Genomic DNA, 21568 nt, shown 5'->3' with positions numbered 1-21568 from the left:
CATGTACAGTCTTTTTTCATATCGATCTAACTCGGTACTGTGCAAAAATGGTGTCCCAGAAGAAGTTGTAGAGATTCAATTGAAGGTTTTTTTTTAAATTTATACACATGAAAACAAAAGTTAACTACTTTTTCGTAAATTTAAAATTCACCCGAAAATATGAAATTAAAATAAGAACACGCCTGCCCTCTCCTTTTTCTTTCTAAATTGTCGTTCTGTAACTCAAACTGAAAACCAACACTTGATATAATATGTTTAAAGTCTTTTTGAATGGTAAAAAGCTTCAGGTAAGTCAATGTATAGGCACTTGTAAAACTTTAAGTTTGTGGTGAAAAATAATCATTCAAACAATAGAATAAGGAGTGTATCGATAAATAGTTAGCAACATTATTACTCTGAAATGGCTTAATTTTTTGCAGCGTGTTTTGTGGTGATATGTTTGTTTACATTTCAATAACAGCTGCGAAATCGATTGGTTTCGATACAGTTTATCGTTTCAATGATGAGTCGAATTGCAAAACGGGTGGAAGTGCACCACACCAGTGTCAAAAATATTATCGAGAAGTTCGGAAAAGACCCTTTCCATGAAGGATTTGCCCCGATCCGGTAAGAAAACGGGTCCCAGCCAGCCCGGCCGGGACTTAAAAGTGGTTGAGTACATCAGGAAAAACCCATCGGCGTCGACGCGGGATTTGGCCAAGCAGTTCAACACCAGCATCGGGATGATTCAACGGATCAAAGTTCGGAGCTCCCTGAAAACGTACAAGAAACAGAAGGTGCCGAAAAAGTCCCTGGTACAGCAAGTTCAGGCCAAAACAAGAGCGTGAAAACCGTATAACCGGATTCTACAGAATAAAGACGGATGCATCCTGATCGACGACGAAACCTACGCCAAGAAAGACTCCCGAGCGCTGCCACCACGGTGGCGATGGAAAACTTTGGGCAGAAGGTGTTGGTCTGGCAAGCAATTTGTACCTGTGGTTTGCGGTCGTCTATTTTCTTCACAAAGGGCACAATTAACGCCAATGTACTGTACAGAAAGCATAAGGCTCCTTCTCTCTTCTGGCCAGATTTGACTTCAGCCTACTACGCCAACTCCGTTCTACAGTGATTGTCTAAAAATAATGTACAATTCGTGGAAAAGGACATCAATCCACCGAGCTGCCCGGATCTTCAGCCAATTAAAAGGTATTGGGCAATTGTCAAGCGGCACTCAAGCGGAAGGTACAGTGTCCCAAAACATGCAGGAGTTGAAAAAAAAACTGGACAGCTGTCACCAGGAAAGTCACAAAAGAAACTGTGCAGAATTTAATGAAGAATGTCAAGTCCAAAGTGCGAGCGTTTCACAGAAACTAGGATTTTCTTCAATATAATCAGTGAAATGCTCAAAAATGTTATTTTTCTACAGTATATCGAAAATTGATGTCAAAATATGTTTTTATTTCGCTTTGACATCAAATATTGTAGAAAAATATTTCTTATTAAATTTGTTGTTGTAACTACATCAACCAAAAAATCCTTGGAATTACGCAAAAATTTTCAATTTTTATAATAGATTTTTTTTCTGTTAGTACTACTTTAGTTCCAACTGGTACACAGAAGGAGTAATTTGAGTAGGTAAGGTTTATGGTTGAGAAAAAACTGGGGCGGATTGTATTATTGCTTCGTTTCAATCCGTATTAATTAGGTGAAAAACACTTGAATTTTGGAAGAAATTATGAATACTTTCTCTCCGCGCTTGGCGAGTTCATATCCATAATTAATAGTTGTAGATTTCTTAAAATCCAACATGGCGGAACACACGAGAGCATAAAATTACACCACCCTGTAATTTTATGTTCTCATGTATTCCGCCTTATATTTTCACCGTTACACTTCTGCAAGTGAAATACTGAAAGTTAGCCAAATTCACACAATCATTCAACTAGTACGTAAGATCATCGATATTCGGAAGTGTGTTTTTTTTGGGCCCTGTCTACGCGTCTGAGTCCTGGATTGTAGGTATTTGCATGCACAAACAATACAATTGCAATCATATTTTTATTGTAAACTGCTACCTGACAGTAGGACTTGGGACCGGTGGCGTCAAAATAATTATTTCGCATAAACGGAAAACGTTTCGAAGGTTATTCCTTCGTTTTCAGGGGAAAACGACAACCTTTTTTTTCATTAAGTCGAGTGTAAAATTTTTCGGGTCTATTGATTTTGGAATAATAGTTCTTATATGTGTAGGACCAACAACATGCCATTATAATGCAGAATTGTGGGAAATTTTTGCGTCTATTGGGAGCTCAATGGGTCAAATCATTCATGCATTCGGATTTCAAGAATTGTATTGGCATTGGAGTTGGACAAAACCCGTGGTTTGTCTTTTGTTCTTCTGCAATTTTGTATCCTCTGAAAAAAATATGGGAGTTACTAAACTATACTTCGGTTTAAACAAATTCAATCGAGTACTTTTTGGTATTCATTGGTACCAATAATCATTCTTTTTGTGTACTATTTAAAAACTCGCCAATGTATCAAACTTTTACAAAATTTCTAAAATCTTCTACTGTTCCAAAATTCGCTTTTACTGTGCACACTCTCTCAACGAATTCGATTGCTTGATTTCCATTAAAAAAATTAAGAACTATCATTCTTGAATACGAAACTCTTGTTCACTAATTTTTCTAGAAGAACTAATTCTTTTGAACCGTTCGTGAAAGGATTACCCATCTCTAATATGCATGCTTTCCGTGGAGTACCTCGTACCTCGAAAAATAGACCGAAACTGTTGCGAAACGGACTCGCATGAAGTGAAAAAATGTTTCTACATAACAATGCACTTCCCAACCGTGACTTCATTATCATGCGAAAAACTACCACGACTAATATCTCGACATAAAACTCAAATCACATCCCCATTTACTGTATTCACCCGTTTTGGTTCTCTCGAATTATTATCGGTTCAGAAACCTCAAAAAAGCTCAAAGCTTGCTCGAGGAGATTTTCGCCGCCGTGAAGTTTTTTATCAGACCTTTCAAAAATCACAAAAAGATTAACATTGAAGAAGTTAAATGAACATATGCCTTAAGTGCACATGACTATTTACACTTTTGTTTAGCTTCTTGGTCTATGTTGAACTGCAAATGCACTGTAAGTCAAAGACAAAACATAAAAAGAAGTAAAAATAGTTGTGTACTAAGCGTACATTGCCCAGCAGACTACAATGTTTTCGTTGATGACATCTGTTTAGACATTGTATTGCACAGTTCACACCAAATCGAACAGCACTGTATGAAGGTGTGTGTAATCAAAAGTGCATTTTTTTCTGAAACTATATTTGTTCAAAAGAAAAGTGTGATGAAGAATCTGTGTCAATAGTTCAGGTTTGGACACAATCTGCAACACTTCGGTGCAATTTGAAAAAGCGAAATTTAGTTGAAATTTACTATACGCCTACTTAGCGGCTCATGTTGAACTACTAAGGTTGCTGTCAGCAAAGATGCCAGATCATTTATTCAAAAAAATCTATGATCAGGCCATGAAACAGTCTGTGCAAAATCTGAGAACGTTTCCCGTAACATAATAACTGTTCAAAATTATTTTTGTGAGCGAAAAAAGGACTCGCATCTTCCAACCTCTCTGTCGGATATTTAGTTTCTCTCAGTTTCCCTAACAAATTGAAGTCATTTTGGTGCTGTAAAAACTGTACAGAAAATTGAAAATCTGTGAACCCTGCATCCCTGGCTGTCAGAGAGAACGCGATTGATGAAGCGAAGCGAAGCGTTTAGATTCTAAATACTTTTACCGCATTGCGTTCACTCTGACAGGTTTGCTTTGATCAAATCTATAGCCCCACGACAAAAGCTCCTAACTGCAAATGAGAGCCTCTCTTTGTTTATTTTCTCTTTTGATTATTACGCAGCCGTGTAGGGAAAAATCAAAATTACTACAATCGCGACTGGAATTTTTCATCGATCAGAAACTGATTTTTTTTCAAACACGATTCTCTCCGAAACTGATCTCACATGAGCGATTCCATGCGAAATCGAAAATGTATGAGAACTTAAAATATAATTCTTTCCTAAATCGTCACAAAAATAAAATCTTTCCGATTTTTATTTAGATCGCTTTATCTCGAGAACGGTTGCATATAGCGAAATTTTGATTTGCATACTTTTTATTGGAAAGCGCTCTTTCAAAAATTTTCATTATTTTGAAAAAATGTAACTTTTCCAAGCCTTATTTCTCCATTCTAAAAATATGACAAATTTTTTTTTGACTTGAACTACAACATAACAAAAAATAAAATTTATGAAATTAAATTTTTTTCAGCATTACTAATTTTTTTTATATAGTCCATATAATTATTACCTAAAACATCGCAGAAGATACCAAATCTATTGGACCGATCGTTTCTTGAATATATATTATTAACAATTTTCATGGGATTTTTTTTAGTCTCTTCTCAAAAGTAAGGCTAGAGTTAAAATGGAAAACTAATGGTGCAAATTGTTTCGTTTAATCACAAATCTGTCATTTACGGTGGAATTGCTCACGTGACAAAAAAAGTTGTGGAAAGTTTACTAGCGAACATTCTCCTCGATGAAATTTAGGAAAAAAGTTCGCACGTTGAATATATCTGATATGATTCTTAAACGGAAGATTTCTGGGAAATAAATTTTCATAACCATTATATCTCAACGTTTTGCAGAATACATGTTAAATGAATTCGACATTTAACAAAAACTAAACCTGTCTGAAAATGTAATATCTTCAATAAAAGCAATAAGTGCTGTGATTAATAATAGTTATAATGATAATAAAAACATTAATAGAAAACCAATCAGAAAGCATGTTATGCACCTGATTAAAATAATATAACCCAATTTAGCTTGAATGTCGTACGCAGAAGTAACAGGGGCGCAGGTTATCGCTAGGCCAATTCAAACGCGCCATTCAAACACTGTGCCTACTGTGTGTTCGCGAACCTCTGGCAATGCTGCGCTCCTGTTACTTCTATGATTCAAATTCATGCTAAATTATGGGTTTAATCTAAATAGTGCAGTGAAATTAACCAACCAGAATTAAAATAACCGCTCGTCACTGTATGTCACTATTTGGAATGTGGAAAAAATACTGTTATTCATGTTGTCCACGCTACGTGCATCAAAAATATCGCAGTCATTATTTTTCAGTTGCGATTCGATTGCGAATTGATTCAGTGGAGATTTTTTTATTAATGAAAATATAATAATTAAATTTTCGGTTTCGAACTGAACCGTAGTGGAAATTCAGCATCGAAATAGCATCGGAGACGCTTCTCCATTTCGAATATCGGTTTAAGCGATATCTGCACATGAAAATACAACATCAAGTTTCGCTGACACAGAAAAATCAATGGTAAACTTCGAGGTTCAGGGTTTTGTGTATGCTTATTTCATGAATCAAAATCTCGGAAACTATTTTTTCACTCACTGAGTTTTTTTAAAGAACCTCATGATCTGATTTGCTATCGATTATGTTGTACAGAAAATTGCAAATCGTAAACAATTGGATTTCGGGAGTACAATTTCTATATTAATAAACTCGAATAGATTGTTTTTGCATTTGTTCTAACATTTTTTTTGCTATTTATTCAGAACGGAAAGCATACTCACCTATCGCCGAATTGGCGAACAGCATTAACACGATGATCCATTTGTACAACCGTAGCTGCTTGTAGCACCGAAAGTTGTGGTACCGGCTCAGCATGATGATCTTGGAGATCATTTTGATCATTTTGATCACGATCACCAGGATCTTCTGGCTCATTCTGACGGTGCCACGTTGCTGATGGTGATGACGACGACGACGACGACAAAGATGACAATGACAATGACACAATGGATGACGATGACGAGATCACGATGACTACGCCTGAAGTACTACTACTCGGTACGTTCCAGTCAGTGTTGCTTTCAATGGGAGTTTTATGTATTACTATTGCTGTTGTTGATTTTTTCCCCCGCAGTGCCAGTGATGGTAATAGTAGTAGTTGTAGTAGTAGTAGTAGTAGTAGTAGTAGCAGTAGTGTTGATACTGATGGTTGTGGTAGTAGTTTTAGTAGTAGAATTAATGACAGTTGATGATTGTTCCTTTTTTAAATCCTTTGTGCCGTTTTATCCTTCGTTTTTTTTCCTCTTGTTTTTGGGGTGCTGTTTTCGTTTATCAACACCAGGACTCGATCGGTTTATCAAATTTGTTTAGTTTGAGCTACTTTTGCCTTTAGTTAGGAGATGACTCGTTTTGTTTTTTAATACTTTTAATAACAATATGCTATTAGTTGATGTTTTATCTTGATTGATAAGTTTCTCTGTTTATTATTGAGTGTTCCAAACATATTACTCCAATGTTTTTTTTTATGTTTAATATTAAGATGGATTAAACTTCCTGTCCCTTTATACTTAGCTATTATGAATTCAATTTGTTGAAAATTTGTTAAAGTACTATTGATATTATTATTATTGAATTGCAGCAAACTTTGTCTTTTTTTATGAAACTTTATACTGTAGCTTTTACGAATAATATACTATTACTTGTTCATTAATGATCAATATCAATTACTTTTAAGATCAATTTAAGTTTACTATACAACTCCGTAGTGACTACTTATGTCAGTTAATCGATTGATCGATGCTATTTCCGCATTTCCGTTTGGTATCCTAATCGGTCGGTGTGATTCGTAGAAGGTATTTTAAATCTAGCGAAGTGTTGAGACCGTATTTCTTCCACCGAGGGGCCAAGTCTGGTGTTGTAATCCTGGAAGGTTCCCACCTACTGTCAGAAAGAAGCTACTTGGTGTACATGCGCGTGAAGGAAACCGGTTTTCCTTCTCCTCGTAGATTACGGCGTACGATAGAACCAGGCACCAATTCCAAGTTTGCCTACTAGTTGGACCTCGAAGAGAGTGGCGTTACGGTAGTGGGGCAGTAAGTCAGTGCTTTGTTTTTGTAGTTGTCACAAAACTGCGCGTATGTGTGGGTGTGCTTCCACCTTGCCACCTATTTTTGCCCCGTTTTCAATTTGACCCGATAAATCAGAACGGCGATTGATCGCTCCAGACAGAACTGCTGTCGACCACCGCCGATTCCGCTGTTTTGGTAACTGTCGAAACCGTCGCAGTTGCTGTTGTTTCCGTAATTATCGCTGCTGTGTGATGAAGTTCTCATGATTCCAAGCGGCACCTTTCCAGTAATCCACCCGGCAATGATGACGATGACAGACAAAAAGGTGAATTCGAAACGTTGATTCGACTTTGGCGACCTCCGCTCGGTCTGCTGCTGCTGGTCTCACCACGGCTAATTATCAGCCTCGAGCCTTCAGTGCCACCGTACCGGTGCTGCTGGTTTCTACTGCTTTGACAGGAAGAAAGGATGGCAGTGCAGTGCAGGACCGAATTTGTGCCGCTGCTGTCAGCCGGTGTGCCGCGATGGATGTCTATGGGGCACATTGGCGAACGCAGCTAACCGGGCTCTCGTTTTACCGCTGGCGTTTCGCGGTTCGTTTTAATTGGGATTTTTTACGCACGTACGTTTTTCCCGGTTGAAACGGTTAATTTCAATTTACGCCTTCAATTTGCTATTGTTGTTGCTGTTGCTGCTGCTGCTGCTGGTGCTAACACTGGAAGCAAGTTACACTCCGATGACCGTATCCTGTTCAATTTACTGTTCCCGTTTTTTTATTGGTTTTGCGTCTGGTCTGTAATTAGAAAGAAAAGCAGAAGTGAGGAATTTCGACTAACGACATGATCAGAGAGTACAAATTTAATTCAACAGATTTCTTAAAATCTAGTTTTTTTTTTATATTCTATTAATTTATATCGAATATTTATACCCGGCTTTAACCTAGTTGCGGTCGTTCGTCGGGTGAGTTTTTTTATATGTTTAAAATACAAAATTATGTAAAAATACAAAAACACTTGGGTCCATCAAAAACTCTATACCCAACCTTGCCACAGATTGGATGATTCTATCACGGCCATACAGCTTGTCTGTGTCCTTAATAAATACAGTAAATTTCACACGAATGGTGCTACGGGTTTTGTCTGACAAAATGAAACAAATTTCACGTATATTACGTAATATGCACAAAACGGGAACACTGGATATACTAAACTAGCGTACCCGCTAGCGTAAATTTCGTTCTTATCTGACTCGTAAACTTTATGACGATTGGACATTTTGATCGGCATATACCACGGTCAGCGAAAAACTATTCCATTCAAATGTTGATTTTATAGACAAAGACTTTGTTTCATTCAAAGCTGGTTGATTCACATCTCGTGCACACTTTCGATTGAATCAGTTAAACAAAAACCTGCGCTCCTGTTACTGCAGTATAAGAAATTCAAGTTAAATGGGTAGTGAAATTTTTTCAAGCAGCATAATGAAACATGTATTGTGATTGGATTTTAATTTTTGTTAATATTTTTGTAATCACAGCCGATGAATTCAGTTGTACTGTAAGTTTTCGTTCTCCCGAACACGCTATACGGTTGGTAAACGACTGGACAATGCTTTATTCATCCCCAATGTGGTTCTTAGCCTCTTGTCCAGTAACTCCTTTCCCTACCTGCCCGCGGTGCCAGCTGGGGTACACCCAAACCTCCGTTTACGAACACTTTTTATACGTAACCTCTTTTTACGAAATAAATCCCAAATAACTTAATCTTTTTTTACGAACCAAATCTCAAATAACGTAAACTTTTTTTTACGAACCTACTTCGTAAAAAGAGGTTTCGGCATACATCGAAAGCGATTTCCGGCTCATTTATATTCTATGGAAACTACTACAATATGGGTATTTTTGGAACGGGTTTAAAGAGTAGACTCCGGAAAATGATGTTTGAGGAGGTTCTGAAATTCAAGATGGCGACTTCCGGTCTTAAGATATTTCTTGGATTTTGAAACGACGTTTTCTTGCACTTACTCTCCACATCCGTTTCGAAAATAGCCATATGATGAGCGGTTCCCACATTCATTACACAAAACTTGTTTTACGAAGTGAATTCCAAATAACGTAAACTTTTTTTACGAACCAAATCCCAAATAACATAAACTTTTTTTACGAGCCAAATCCCAAATAACGTAAACTTTTTTTAAGAACTACCTCTTACAGAGTGCGAGTCTACCCGAACATCTGTTCCCCATGTTGGGGTGGCTCGAAACAGCGTCTTTTCTCCATATTAGGAGCGGCTGATTACAGTCCTTGTGTCAGTGTGTGACTCTAACCAGTGCTGACACGATGACCCTCCGGCGAGACAGGAGGTTGGTGCAGGCCTAACAAGCCGCCCGGAAAACACATGTTACGCACAATCAAGGAAGAAATACGACTCGGAATAATCGTCAAAGACCGACGCAACGAACAATGGACTACGATTGGAAGCTTGGCACATGGAACTGCAAATCGCTTAGCTTCCCAGGATACGACCTAATGCTGCATGATGAGCTTCAAATCCGCGTGGGCATCGAGCGGCTACTTTCTACCAGAGCTCTGGCACAACCAGCGTTCTAGGAAGCGTTGAAGATCAAGGGCCGTTTCTTCAATTATAGCATCATCAACGTGGAATAAAGACTGTTCCAGAAGGTATGGACGCAATAAAAAACCGCTGCCATTTCGCAATGGTTCAGAATCTGTCAATTTTTATGGCTGCGTCCTGTTGTTTACACTCTTCTCTAACCACTTGTGCAGTTGTTTATTCGTTTTCATTAGTTTGTTTCGAAATGCGTGGACTTTCAGCAGAACAACGTCGAAAAATTGTGTACAAATGGTGCACAGAACGCGGACTGTCACTGAAAAAGATAGAAAAAATGGAAGGAGTAAGTGAAAAAGCCTTTGAGGATAAACCGAAAACGGGTCGAAAAAAAGGTCCTGCTAACTCTCAGTTGGATAAACGTATACTGAAGGCGTTCGAGCAAAAGAAGGAGGTTTCAGTTCGGGATGTGGTCAAAAAAGTGGGCACTTCGAAGTCAAATGTTCTTCGTGATAAAGAACGTTTGAATCTTCGAACCTTTAAGAAGCAGAAACAAACAAAACATAGTCCGAAACAAGAAGCATCGATCAGTCCGAGGGCTCGAAAGCTGTACAATACGATTCTTGCTGGAAATTTGAACTGCATAATCAATCATGGACGACGAAACCTACGTGAAACTCGATTACAAATCCTTGCCGGGACCACAATATTTTGCGGTGCGAGAAGGGCTAGTGTTAAACCAGTCCGAGACATCGATTGAAGTCGAAAAATTTGGTAAGAAAGCTATGGTCTGGCAAGATATTTGTAGCTGCGGTAAGATTTCGAAACCCTTCATCACAACTGCTGCAATGAACAGCGAAATATACATCAAGGAATGTTTACAAAAACGACTTCTACCCATGATTCGAAGCCACAAGGATCCTGTTGTCTTCTGCCCAGATCTTGCTTCTTGCCACTACTCGAAATCAACGGTAGAATGGTATACTACCAAAAATGTCACTTTTGTCCCAAAAGACATGAATCCACCAAATTGCCCACAACTTCGACCAATTGAGGAACCAAAATCATTCAACAGTTCGAAAAAGATTGGAAAAAAGTGTCAAAACTTGTCGCCAAAAAGTCTGTACGGAATTTAATGAGGAACGTTCGCAAGAAGGTGCGCCAGCTAGTCTACAATGGCTAAGCAGCAAATGTTGAGAATAATATTCTGTTGTTGTAGTCTAATATTATCAATATATCGAATAAAATTTGAATATCTAACACTTGTGAATAATTTACAGCAGAATCAAAGTGCGTCCATACTTTCTGGGACAGTCTTAAAGAAAAGACAATGTTTTAGAATGAAATTGGTTCATTCTAAACATGGCGCATCAAAAGTTTACTTAAACTCAATGTAAAAAAGTGCAATTCAGTATCGTTTAGCAAAAAAATTTAAAAACAATCATTAAACATATATATTTAGACAGTCAATTAGTAAAAAAAAAAACTGTGCGTGGTTTAAGTTTTATTTCAGACTCTAAACTCACATTATCCGAACACTACAAAAACATGATCAGTAAAGCAAACAGTATACTAGGATTTATTGAACGTTTCGGGAGTAATTTTCAAGACCCCTACACTATTAAAACTTTATACATCACTTACGTTAGACCAAAAGTGAAATATTGTAATATGCAACCCATACAACGTCACGCATGAGGGGCGCATAAAATCAGTCCGGAAACAATTTGTTTTGTAGGGATAGTTTTTATATGCTTCTCATATACCAGTACCTTAAACACATTGACATACAAGTATAATGTGTTATTCCTCGCTCAGAAAGTATAATCTCCACCTACAGGTTCGACACTAACATCCGCCCGATTCTCTCGATCCCCGTCCCTGTCCACCATCTTCATTGGAACTAACAAGATCTTTTTGTTGTCACTAACTTTTTCGTTCCCCCTTCCCTGTCTCTTCACCATCTCGATGGCAACTAATTAGATCTCTGTCGTTTTCAGACATTTTGTTTCCACTTCCCCTTTTTTACCACGTTTGCCACAATATTTACTTCTCTTTTATTTTCTTCGGCAATATCATTATCACCACCCACGGAAGACCGCTTCAGTCGAAAACCAGCATGCGGGCCACCCGCCGGGCCCTCGTAGCCTGGGGGTGTTTCCCGCGGACCCACACGGACCAACGCCATCTGGAAGACTCATGCAACACTCAATTCATCGACCACTGCCGATCGCCATTACGATTTACGAGAACTCGAGATGACATAGTCTAATGATACTATTATAGTTTTAAGTTAGTCGTTAATTAAGATTAGAAAATACCCTTGGCATCTTAGAGCTTAAGCAGTGTGCCTTAAGTTATATTACATTATTGAATAAAAAATAATTTGTTTTGTACGCTCTTCGTAGACTTAATTTGACCACATTTCCACTTCCACCATGTAAAGCTCGTTGCATGCTTATCAATATAGAAACACTTGAGGAACGCTAAAAATTAGCAATGTTTTACATAATTGTGATATTATTAATTTCAGTATGTCAAAAAATCAGTTAAAATTACCTAGTGCCTAGTGTATAAGTAAACATCATGAATTATTGTGTATGAGGCATTTAACGCAAAATCAGCCACCCAAAATTTTTTTTCATCTATTTTTTTTTTGGTAAAAACTCGAAATATTCGACACGTATTTTTTTTTTTATTTCAATATGGTACGTAGAATTTCCAAGATATGATTTTTTGAAGTTTCGCGTTTACAAAAAAGAGCCTTTTTTCAACAGCCTATACTGTAATAAAGATACAAAAATTCGTCCAAGACATGAAATGTGCGTTTATTCTTAACTTTCAAATAAGTGATTCCATAAAATAACCTTTAGAGTTACTTTCATGAAAAAGTTAAAAATTAATGAACAAATAAAAAAATCAAACTTCGGCCTAATCTTTTTTTCTTTTTTTTGTTAAAAAAAAGGAGCCTTAGGGGTTCAACTAAATCTTGGCAAAGTTTCAGAGTGGAAAGATTAATACGTTCGGAATTTAGTGAATTTTTCAATCACGACCCGCACGTGCGGTGGGTACCGCAGTACAACTCACAGTAACTTGTCGACACATGTCGCGCCACTGATCGAATCCTAACTTTGACGGTTTATTGTTAGCAACGTTACAGTTAAAATCGCGGTGTTAAAATCAATTCAAAAATCAAAAATCGTTGCTGCAATCCGTTTAACTTTAAGAACTCATATTAGCGAAAATCAAAAACATTCGTTGCGTCGTGTTTCTTCTTACCTTCTTGATTTTTTGCAAGCAAATGACGTTTTATGTGCACCGTGTAGACAGAAAGCAAGTAAAATTGAGGTCAATTTATTTAAAACTAGCTGAGTTACCCGGCGTTGCTCGGAAATGTTTCGGGAAGGTAAGGGTGCAAAAAAATTCTCGAAATTATCCTGTCCAGTGAAACTCTGATTGTAGTGACACAACATAGACGGCAACCCGATTGTACAATATTCCATCTCAGATGTCACAATAATCATAATTTTTAGTGAGCTTACTTCCGCTCTCCTCCATGATAACCCTTATAACCACTTCTGAGTAGTGTAGAAAGTATCTATGCTCTTCAACAATTATCGATTCCCCCCTTTGGTACATGTTTCAAACTTGGTGGCGATTTGTTTAGTACTTATGCTAAGACTTACAAACAATCGCGTTCATACGCAAATAAAGATTATTTACCCTATACCTTCAAATTCCACGGCAATTCTTTCGAAATTATTTTAAGAATTTCGTGTTGGTTTCAAATTAACAATAGCAATACTATCTAGTATGACCTTCAAATTCTCTCCCCTCTATTGCTTTACAAAAAATAGGAGATGAAAATTGATTTTCAAACCTCCTTCTTCTAGTCTAAGCCCCTCTTCTTCTTATTTGTCGACATAGAGAATAAATTTTACAATAAACATCGCTTTTTAAAGGCACTTGCTATAAATTTTACCCTTTCGTTCACTTTGGCAATGAATATCTCCTGAAGAAAACTTGAAGAATGATCATAAGGATATTCCTTATGATTGCAAAACCAAGTTTGTGATAGGATATTACCTTTAAATTGCAAAACCAAGTTTGTGATAGTTTTCTGAGTTTTTAAGGAACAATTCAGATACATACAAACAATTTATCGTCCAGCTTCTTTATTCGAGATACTTGTAACCCTTACTGACTTACTTCACGCTTATGAATATCCTTACGACCATCTATTAGTTGTAATAAATATTTGTGCCTGTCGGATCATCCCCCTTTAAATATCCTTATAGCAACCTATGAATAGCATTGATAACTTGAGCTAAGTACGGTCTTTTGAGTTTCGCCCTCCCTTCGATGGGACTTACTTTAACCACACCCCCTCCCTCTCCCCTTAAAAATGCTCTTAGGAAGCTTTAATAATATCTGTACGTAGCAAGAAGTATCGTATTTTGATAAATTCTAACAACTCTACATTAAACTTTCTTTTTAAGAGGCACTCATTACATCCACCCTAAAGATCATATTCGAGTTTTCAAAAAAGTATGTATAGTCTTCGAAAAGTATCGCTTCTATTTAAATCAGATAAATTTCGTCACTGGTCCACACCCCACATGTGAAGGACACTTGTTATACACTCTCCCCCTCTCCAGAATTATGCCGTTACAAACACTATACTCCCTTTTTTAGAGGCACCTTACCTTTATAAACATATCTAAGTTGTGCAAAAAGTATCTATGGTCATAAAAAAGTATCGATTCTCGCCATATTAGATAAAATAGTTATGGTGCTCTCCTATTAAGGACACTTGTTACGCTTTCCCCTCTGAAAATTACCCTTATGTCCATCTTTGAAGAGCAAGAAGTATCTGTGCGAAGTTTGGTGGCAATCGGTTCCGTAGTTTCGGAGTTTTGTCCTTATATACATTATACTCCCCATTTTAGAGACCCTTGCTACATCAACCCACTTATAATCATATCTTAGGTATACAAAATCTATGGTCTTCATAAAGTATCGATTCTCGTCAAATTAGAATTTTTTTCTGAACCCCCTGTTAAGGTCACTTGCTACGCTCCTTCTCCCATAAAAATACCCTTATGATCATCTCTGAAGAGCATGAAGTATCTGTGCCTTTTTGGATAGCAATCCGTTCAGTATCTTCGGAGTTTTGCCATTACAAACACTACACCTCCCCCCTCCCTTTTTCGCTACATCCACCCCCATATAGAAATATCTAAGGTATGCATAATGTTTCTATGGTTTTCAAAAAGTATCGATTCTCAGCAAATTATATTTATTTTTTTCATGATCCCCCCATGTTAATGACACTTGATACGTCCCCTTCCTTATAAAAATACGCTTATGACCTTTTCTGATGAGCAGTAAGTACATGTGCCAAGTTTGATAGCAATCCGCTCAGTAGTTCCGGAGTTATGGTATTACAAACATTACACCCCCCTTCTTAAAGGCACTTGCTACATCCACCCCCCATATAATCATATCTAATATATGCAAACTGTTTCTATGGTCTTAAAAAAGTATCGATTCTCGTCAAATTAGATTAATTTTTCATGCCCCCCCCCCCTGTTAAGGACACTTATTACGCTCCCTCCCCCATTAAAATATCCATATGACCATATCAGAAGAGCAAGAAGTATCTGTGCCAAGTTTGGTGGCAATCCGTTCAGTAGTTTCAGAATTATGCCGTTTTAAACATAGAACCCCCCTATTTAAAGGCACTTGCTACATCCACCCCCCGTATAGTCATATCTAAGGTATGCAAAATGTTTCTACGGTCTTCAAAACGTATCGACTCTTGTCAAGTTATATGAATTTTTCCTTGACCCCCCCTTGTTAATGACACTTGCTACGCTCCCTCCCATATAAATATACTCCCTAAACCATCTCTGAAAAGCAAGAAGTATCCGTGCCAAGTTTGGTGGCAATCCGTTCAGTAGTTTCGAAGTTATCGCGTTACAAACATACAAACTTACATCCATTTTTATATATATAGATAGAAGATAGATAGATAGATAGTGACGACATACAGTTTTGGTCAAGTTTCGATACGATTTAATTTTCAAACTTTGTTTTGTCTTGGATCTAACACATGGACTGGAAAGTCCCGGGCCTAACACATAGATGGCGCTAGTTTTATATATTATATTTTTTCTGATATTCTATTCATTAATTTGTGAGTTATTGTGCTAAGAGTGGCGCATCTTTTGTTGTTTTCAGAACAACGGACCTCAGGTTGCTAAAACAAACATATCAAACGTTGTTTGGGCGACTTTGGGTCAGCTTTCGGGCTGCTCTGATCAATAAACGAAAACGGTATTAGATGACATCGGAAAGATATCAAAAGAACGTGTTGGCTTTATATTGCATGAGCATTTGACTGTGAGAAAGCTCAGTTCAAAGTTGGTGCCGCGTTTGCTCACTGTTGAATAAAAAACAAGAAAGTGTTGATGATTCTGAGCAGTATTTAGCCATGTTTAAACGTAACAAACCGGAATTTTTGCATCGATATGTGACAATGGATGAAACATGGATTCATCACTTCACTCCGGAATCGGCACGATCGTCATCTGAGTGAACAGTTACAGGTGAACCTCGTCCAATGCGCCCGAAAGTACAACAATCGGCTGGAAAGGTTATGGCCTCGGTATGTTGGGACGTGCGTGGTGTTATATTTATCGATCATCTTAGAAAAGGAAATGCCATTAACAGTGAATGTTATATAGCGTTATTGGAGCGTTTAAAGGCTGAAATTGCAAAAAATGATAAAGAAAAAAAGTGCACACACTGACGATCACTCTACTGCAGTAAACTTCACATTTGAACACACAACCTTAACTGTCGCACCGAATGGGCATCAACCCGTCTTTTATTCGTTTCTCTTTCTACCGAAGCTCCTCAGTTTAACCACCGTCAGTTTATCTTTTTGAGTTACAAAATATCACTTACAATTGTGAACATTCGAATTGGTTCAAGATAATTGATGAAAGGTAAAGCAGTCGTGATAGCTGAAATATAAATTACAAAATAAACTTAAATTAATTGCTTCCACTTTCAGTTCTCATTTTTAATAATACGAAACACATCTCAATACAATTCAAACAGTAAAAAATTATCGATTTTAACTTGCTCGTGATAATGGAAAACTCAAATGAGAACCGCCACCCTCTATTTATCATTATGGTCGGAAAAAGTTTTGTGTTATCGAGTTGATGTTTATGCCTAATAATTCGCACTTGCTCACTACCCTCACTACTACACTAAGACAATGAAACGGGTAGACTACTTGGCACTACAAAACTGAACAAGCAAAACTTCAAGTAAATTTAATTTTTATCTAATAACATTCGATTGAAATGAAGTTTTACCGCACTAATCACAAGTCAATCAAAACAATGGCAAAACTACATGATTTGAACTTTGAATTACTCTCACATCCAACGTATTCCCCAGATTTGGCTCCCAGCGACTACTGGCTGTTCGCAGACCTGAAAAAAATGCTCGCCGGTAAGAAATTTCGCACGAATGAAGAGGTTATCGCTGAAACTTAGGCCTATTTTGAGCCTCAAAATAGGCCTAAGTTTCATTTGAGGCAAAAGATAAATCGTTCTACAAAAGTGGTATTGAAATGTTAGAGCGGCGCTGGAATGATTGCGTTGCTCTTGATGGAGAAAACGTTGACCAACAAAAATCGTGTTCTCTTTGTTAGGCCCGGAACTTTTCAGCCCATGTGTTACTTTGAACTCAGTAAAATTTAAGTTTGATGCTCTCTTAGATAATCGCTTCAAAACAGGAAGCCTGTTAGCCTTAGACCATTTTTACTAATTCATTTAGGATTAACTGAGTATCGAATAATTACTCATTCAATTGGATATAGCATATGAATTCATTACACTTAATTTATTCCATTCGACACCATTAGATTACTTTCAAAAATCGTATCCCACTGCAAATCTCCGAGCGGAACAAAATGACGCAAAAAAAAATACACAAATCCCATTTCCTCCGTAAGCTCTTTGCACTAACTCACGTAATTCGGCAAACCAACAACTCCGGTGATGGTTGTTTTGCTTCCTCGGATGTTCCAATCTCATTGCTACACATTCAATTATCCAAAACTTCCTCCATTTCCGGTGCCGGGCCACCACCGATACGGGGAGGCACTGTAAAAGTGCCGACCAGTAGAATGAAAAAAAAACGCTCGTTTCCGGTAATGCCCTGCGGCAAATGAAGCCAGTGTTATTTCTGTCTCTCTCTCTCTCTCTCTCTCTCTCTCGGGATATCATACCAAAATACTATCGCCCATCCCTTTTTCGTATGTTGCTAATGGTCTCTGGAATGCGGTTGAAGCACACATACAGCGAATAAAAAAGTGATACCTCTTCTCACAGAAGCAATAATTCTACCAGCTGCTGTTGCGATACAAACTAATTAAATAGAATATCGATTAAGACGAAATTACACTTTTCGTGTTCAATCGAAGCCACACTAATTTGTCGGAACTGTAGTTACATAACGCATTACGAAACGAGAACAACATTTCACCAGCATCGATTCTGAGACCAAGAAATTCAAATATTCAACATCCAAACTTGTGTTACTTTCCTTCGACACGAACAAGATGCAGTTTGCGCACACGCGCCCATAATTCCGAAATGGAAAAGTTTCGAACGAGTTCGGTGCTTTCTTTTATTTCGCAAGTTAGTCAGCGTGTTTCCACCATGACCCCTTTTTTGAAATGAAAAGCTATTTTCGTTGATAAGACCAGGTAATGGCAAAGTTTGCCCTTCGCCAAATTTCATGAATAGTAGTACCATTTCACGATTTCAAACTTTTTATCTTCGCGCTTTTTCTCTGTCGCGAGAAAGTCGCTAAAGCGAAGCCGTGAGGCTTCAGTCAAGTTTGGCAGTTACGTGAAGAGCCGTTTTAATGGCAGCCACCGAGGTACGGTTCGGTGAGATTTATGAGAATAAGTCAGTTGGCATGAATGAACACTCACCGGGTTTCGTCAATCTGGTTGACAAAGACTGTTCGTGACGAAAGGGGTTCGGTGGAAAACTTCTGGAAATTTGTTGCCTCAAATTGAAAGAATATGATTTTTTTAAACTGTAATTAGTTTATTCAAAAAACAAATTCCCTTGGAAACGGTTTAAATAGCAAACTTGAATTTCCATCTTATCTCAGTCCTGATAAGGTGCTTTTCAAGTCAACATAATTTCACTCGGTGAACATCGTGCCACAGAAAGTTTCGGAAAAATATTGCCCCCTTTTTATCACTGTGTAAGAGTTTCTGATTTTTTATCATCTTTATCAGCTTCCACCGTTTCCACCCTCTGCTCTGAAAAGAACGGTTTAGTTTGAATAAAGCACTACTCGGTTAAATCAACCCCCGTTCTATTTGGGACAAAGTGGATCTCTAGATTTTTTGTTGATCTATAGAAAAAAAAATCCACTTTCGGGCGGGTGAAATATTGGATGACGCATTTCACGGTTTCACGTCACAACGATTCACAATAGTTCGGTGTAGTTATCAACTCAAACAAAACGCCAACAGAAACACGCGTTCATTGCGTTTGAATCGCGAACATTCGATGGAAATCGAAAACACCGTAGATGCCTGAGCCCATCCGGTTATCCTTCGGGGCGGTTTTTCCACCGAAATCGGTATCAATTTTTACCCTGCTACCATCATCGGTATGGAAAAATAATATTTTTCTACATTACCGCTATCGGCACTGTTGAATTTTCGAGCAAACGACACCGGATGAGGTGGGTGTGCCCGCATGTATGTATGTATGTATGTGTGTGTGTGTGTGCCTCGCTTTCGATATTTGAATAGCGAACGGGCACTTGGCTGCAATCGAGTCAGTGAGCTGTAAAACATTATCCCCCCGGCAGGCACGGGTAGGAAGGTGAGCCTTGTCTCTGTTCCTCGGCTACAGCAGAGACACGGAAAACACATTTTGAAACAACGGAGCTGCCACCCCTTTCCCACCCGATTGCCCAAAATCCCCCCCCACAGCCAAAGAGAAAAGCTTCCTGATGCTGGATCGATTTAATGCACAAACGTGCTTCTCGATATTTTGTTTTTCGTTCCAACTTCGTGAATCGCTACGAATATCTACGGGGAAGATATTCTGTTTCCCGTGGTAGTAAGTAAAACACGTGTCCTTAATCGTTTTCCATTGTTTTGAACTTTTTATCAAACTTTTTTTTCCTGTACTTTTTCTTTTATCCACTCGCAAGTGATAAATGTTCGTCGTGTGTTCAAAAGACGGTACATTTTTTCCCGTGATGTTTTTCAGGTACAGCTGGCCCGAAAACTTCTGATGTTAATGACCTAGCGGCTTTCGCGAAATCATAAATTTCGGTTCTCAAAACATGCCTCCGTTCCGGGAACTTGAAGATAACGAAATTTTATATCTCTTTAATGTAAAAAAAAATTCCATTCGTAAATTATGAAGATAGCTTCGTTTTTCCTATCTAAATTAGTCATAATATTTTCCTCGTTAATAGTTAAAATAACAAAAATTATAACTCAATTTAACCTAGGTGATAACAAAATTGTTACAAACCTTGATATGTAAATATCAATATTGTATCTAAATTTGTTACAAATTTGGTACGAATTATCATCTGTTATTACCCATTTTTTGGGGAGAAAGGCTTTATCGTGCAAATCTAAAAATAGATTTCGCGAATTAAGACGAAATTGCATACCTTTAGGCGATTTGAATTGCGATAAAAAAAATATGAACAGTTAAAGCGACTGGTTTCGAACCGGGATGTTTTGAGTTGCCAACATACGCTACGATTGCATTGGGGCATAAGAATCAACTGAGGTTGGGAGGATATATTGGCATCATATAACAACTAGTGTAAATCCATATTGCTACAACAATAATCTATCGCTCTCCCCCTCTTTCGTGGTTTCCTTCCAACCAGCATAGGAATGACAAAGGGGCTATTTTAGAACTATGAGCAAGCTTTTTTTGGCACTGAAGAATAGTTATAAATGAACGGAAATGACTGAATTCAGTGAAACAAAACTACCTTATAGAATCTGAGGAAATTAACTAATGAATGAGAGTTTTCCAGTTTTTTCTTCTTTGCACCAAGAGGGCCGACTTTCAATTCGAATTAGTTCGTTCGTTCAATTCAAGTAGTGAATTGTCTGTACGTGTATGCATGTCGATTGCCGGTTATATTTGATTAAAATGTGCACTTAATTTTCTCGGAGATGGCTGATCGATTGTCGTAAATTTAGATTAGAATAAAAATTCGTTTTAAAGTCAGTGAAAAATCAGAAGTGTATATAACATCGATTCGAATAGCAAGTTTTTATGATTGATGATCAACCAATTGCCTATTAGTCACATTAGTTTGCGATATCCGCAGCCAGAAGCCCCGCAAGTATTGTTCAAAATCCATCAAAATTGAACTTTCATTCCGGTTTGATTGTTTGATATCTATCTACTCACAGAAAAATGATTCAAATGGAAAGTCTCATAATGCGGGTCGGTCACTTTAAACTCAACATTGCAAATTTCGAATCCTAGCTGATGGTTCCGGATTGGAAGTAATCAAAATACTACGAAATTCGACTATCATAAATTTAACAGATATGGATAGATTGAACTTTTCAAATCGAAGGTATTATGATGCGTTTTTGTCTAATTCATGAATTTAACAATGTTCATACAATGATATAGATGACAACGGGCAAAATTCGATATCTGCAATTCGTAGATCTTATTAATTGATGACTTAACCAACTCATTTCGATTTTACTGATTTTTGATCCAAAAATCGAGAAAGTATTGAGCTGAGTTTAGATTTTGTTTTTGAGCCCAGTTTAGATTTTGTTTTCCGTTCATTGCAGCGTCACTTTTGAAAACGTTTTGAAATTTTTAACGCTTATCACTCTGTGTTTTCGAAAACAACAATCGGCCACCGATAAAATTTAAGAATTTAAGCATTCATTTTACTCCAAGCTTGTGAAAATCATCTCTTAGGAAACATTGCGGATTCAATGAGCTAAGTCGA

General features: G+C 37.6%; 1 protein-coding gene across 1 annotated transcript in view; it reads right to left on the bottom strand.

The window, feature by feature from the left end:
- Window positions 1-21568, bottom strand: part of LOC131431248 (neuronal acetylcholine receptor subunit alpha-7-like) — a 290647-nt gene that overhangs the window by 217818 nt on the left and 51261 nt on the right. Inside the window, exon 2 of the mRNA XM_058596850.1 lies at window positions 5646-7725. Within this exon, the coding sequence (XP_058452833.1) occupies window positions 5646-5799 (154 nt within the window). The 5' untranslated portion in view covers window positions 5800-7725. The remainder of the gene's footprint in view (window positions 1-5645; window positions 7726-21568) is intronic.

This window comes from Malaya genurostris, chromosome 2 (genome assembly GCF_030247185.1).
Source record: "Malaya genurostris strain Urasoe2022 chromosome 2, Malgen_1.1, whole genome shotgun sequence".
NCBI lineage: Eukaryota > Metazoa > Arthropoda > Insecta > Diptera > Culicidae > Malaya > Malaya genurostris.
This window is presented reverse-complemented; position numbering and strand designations above follow the sequence as displayed.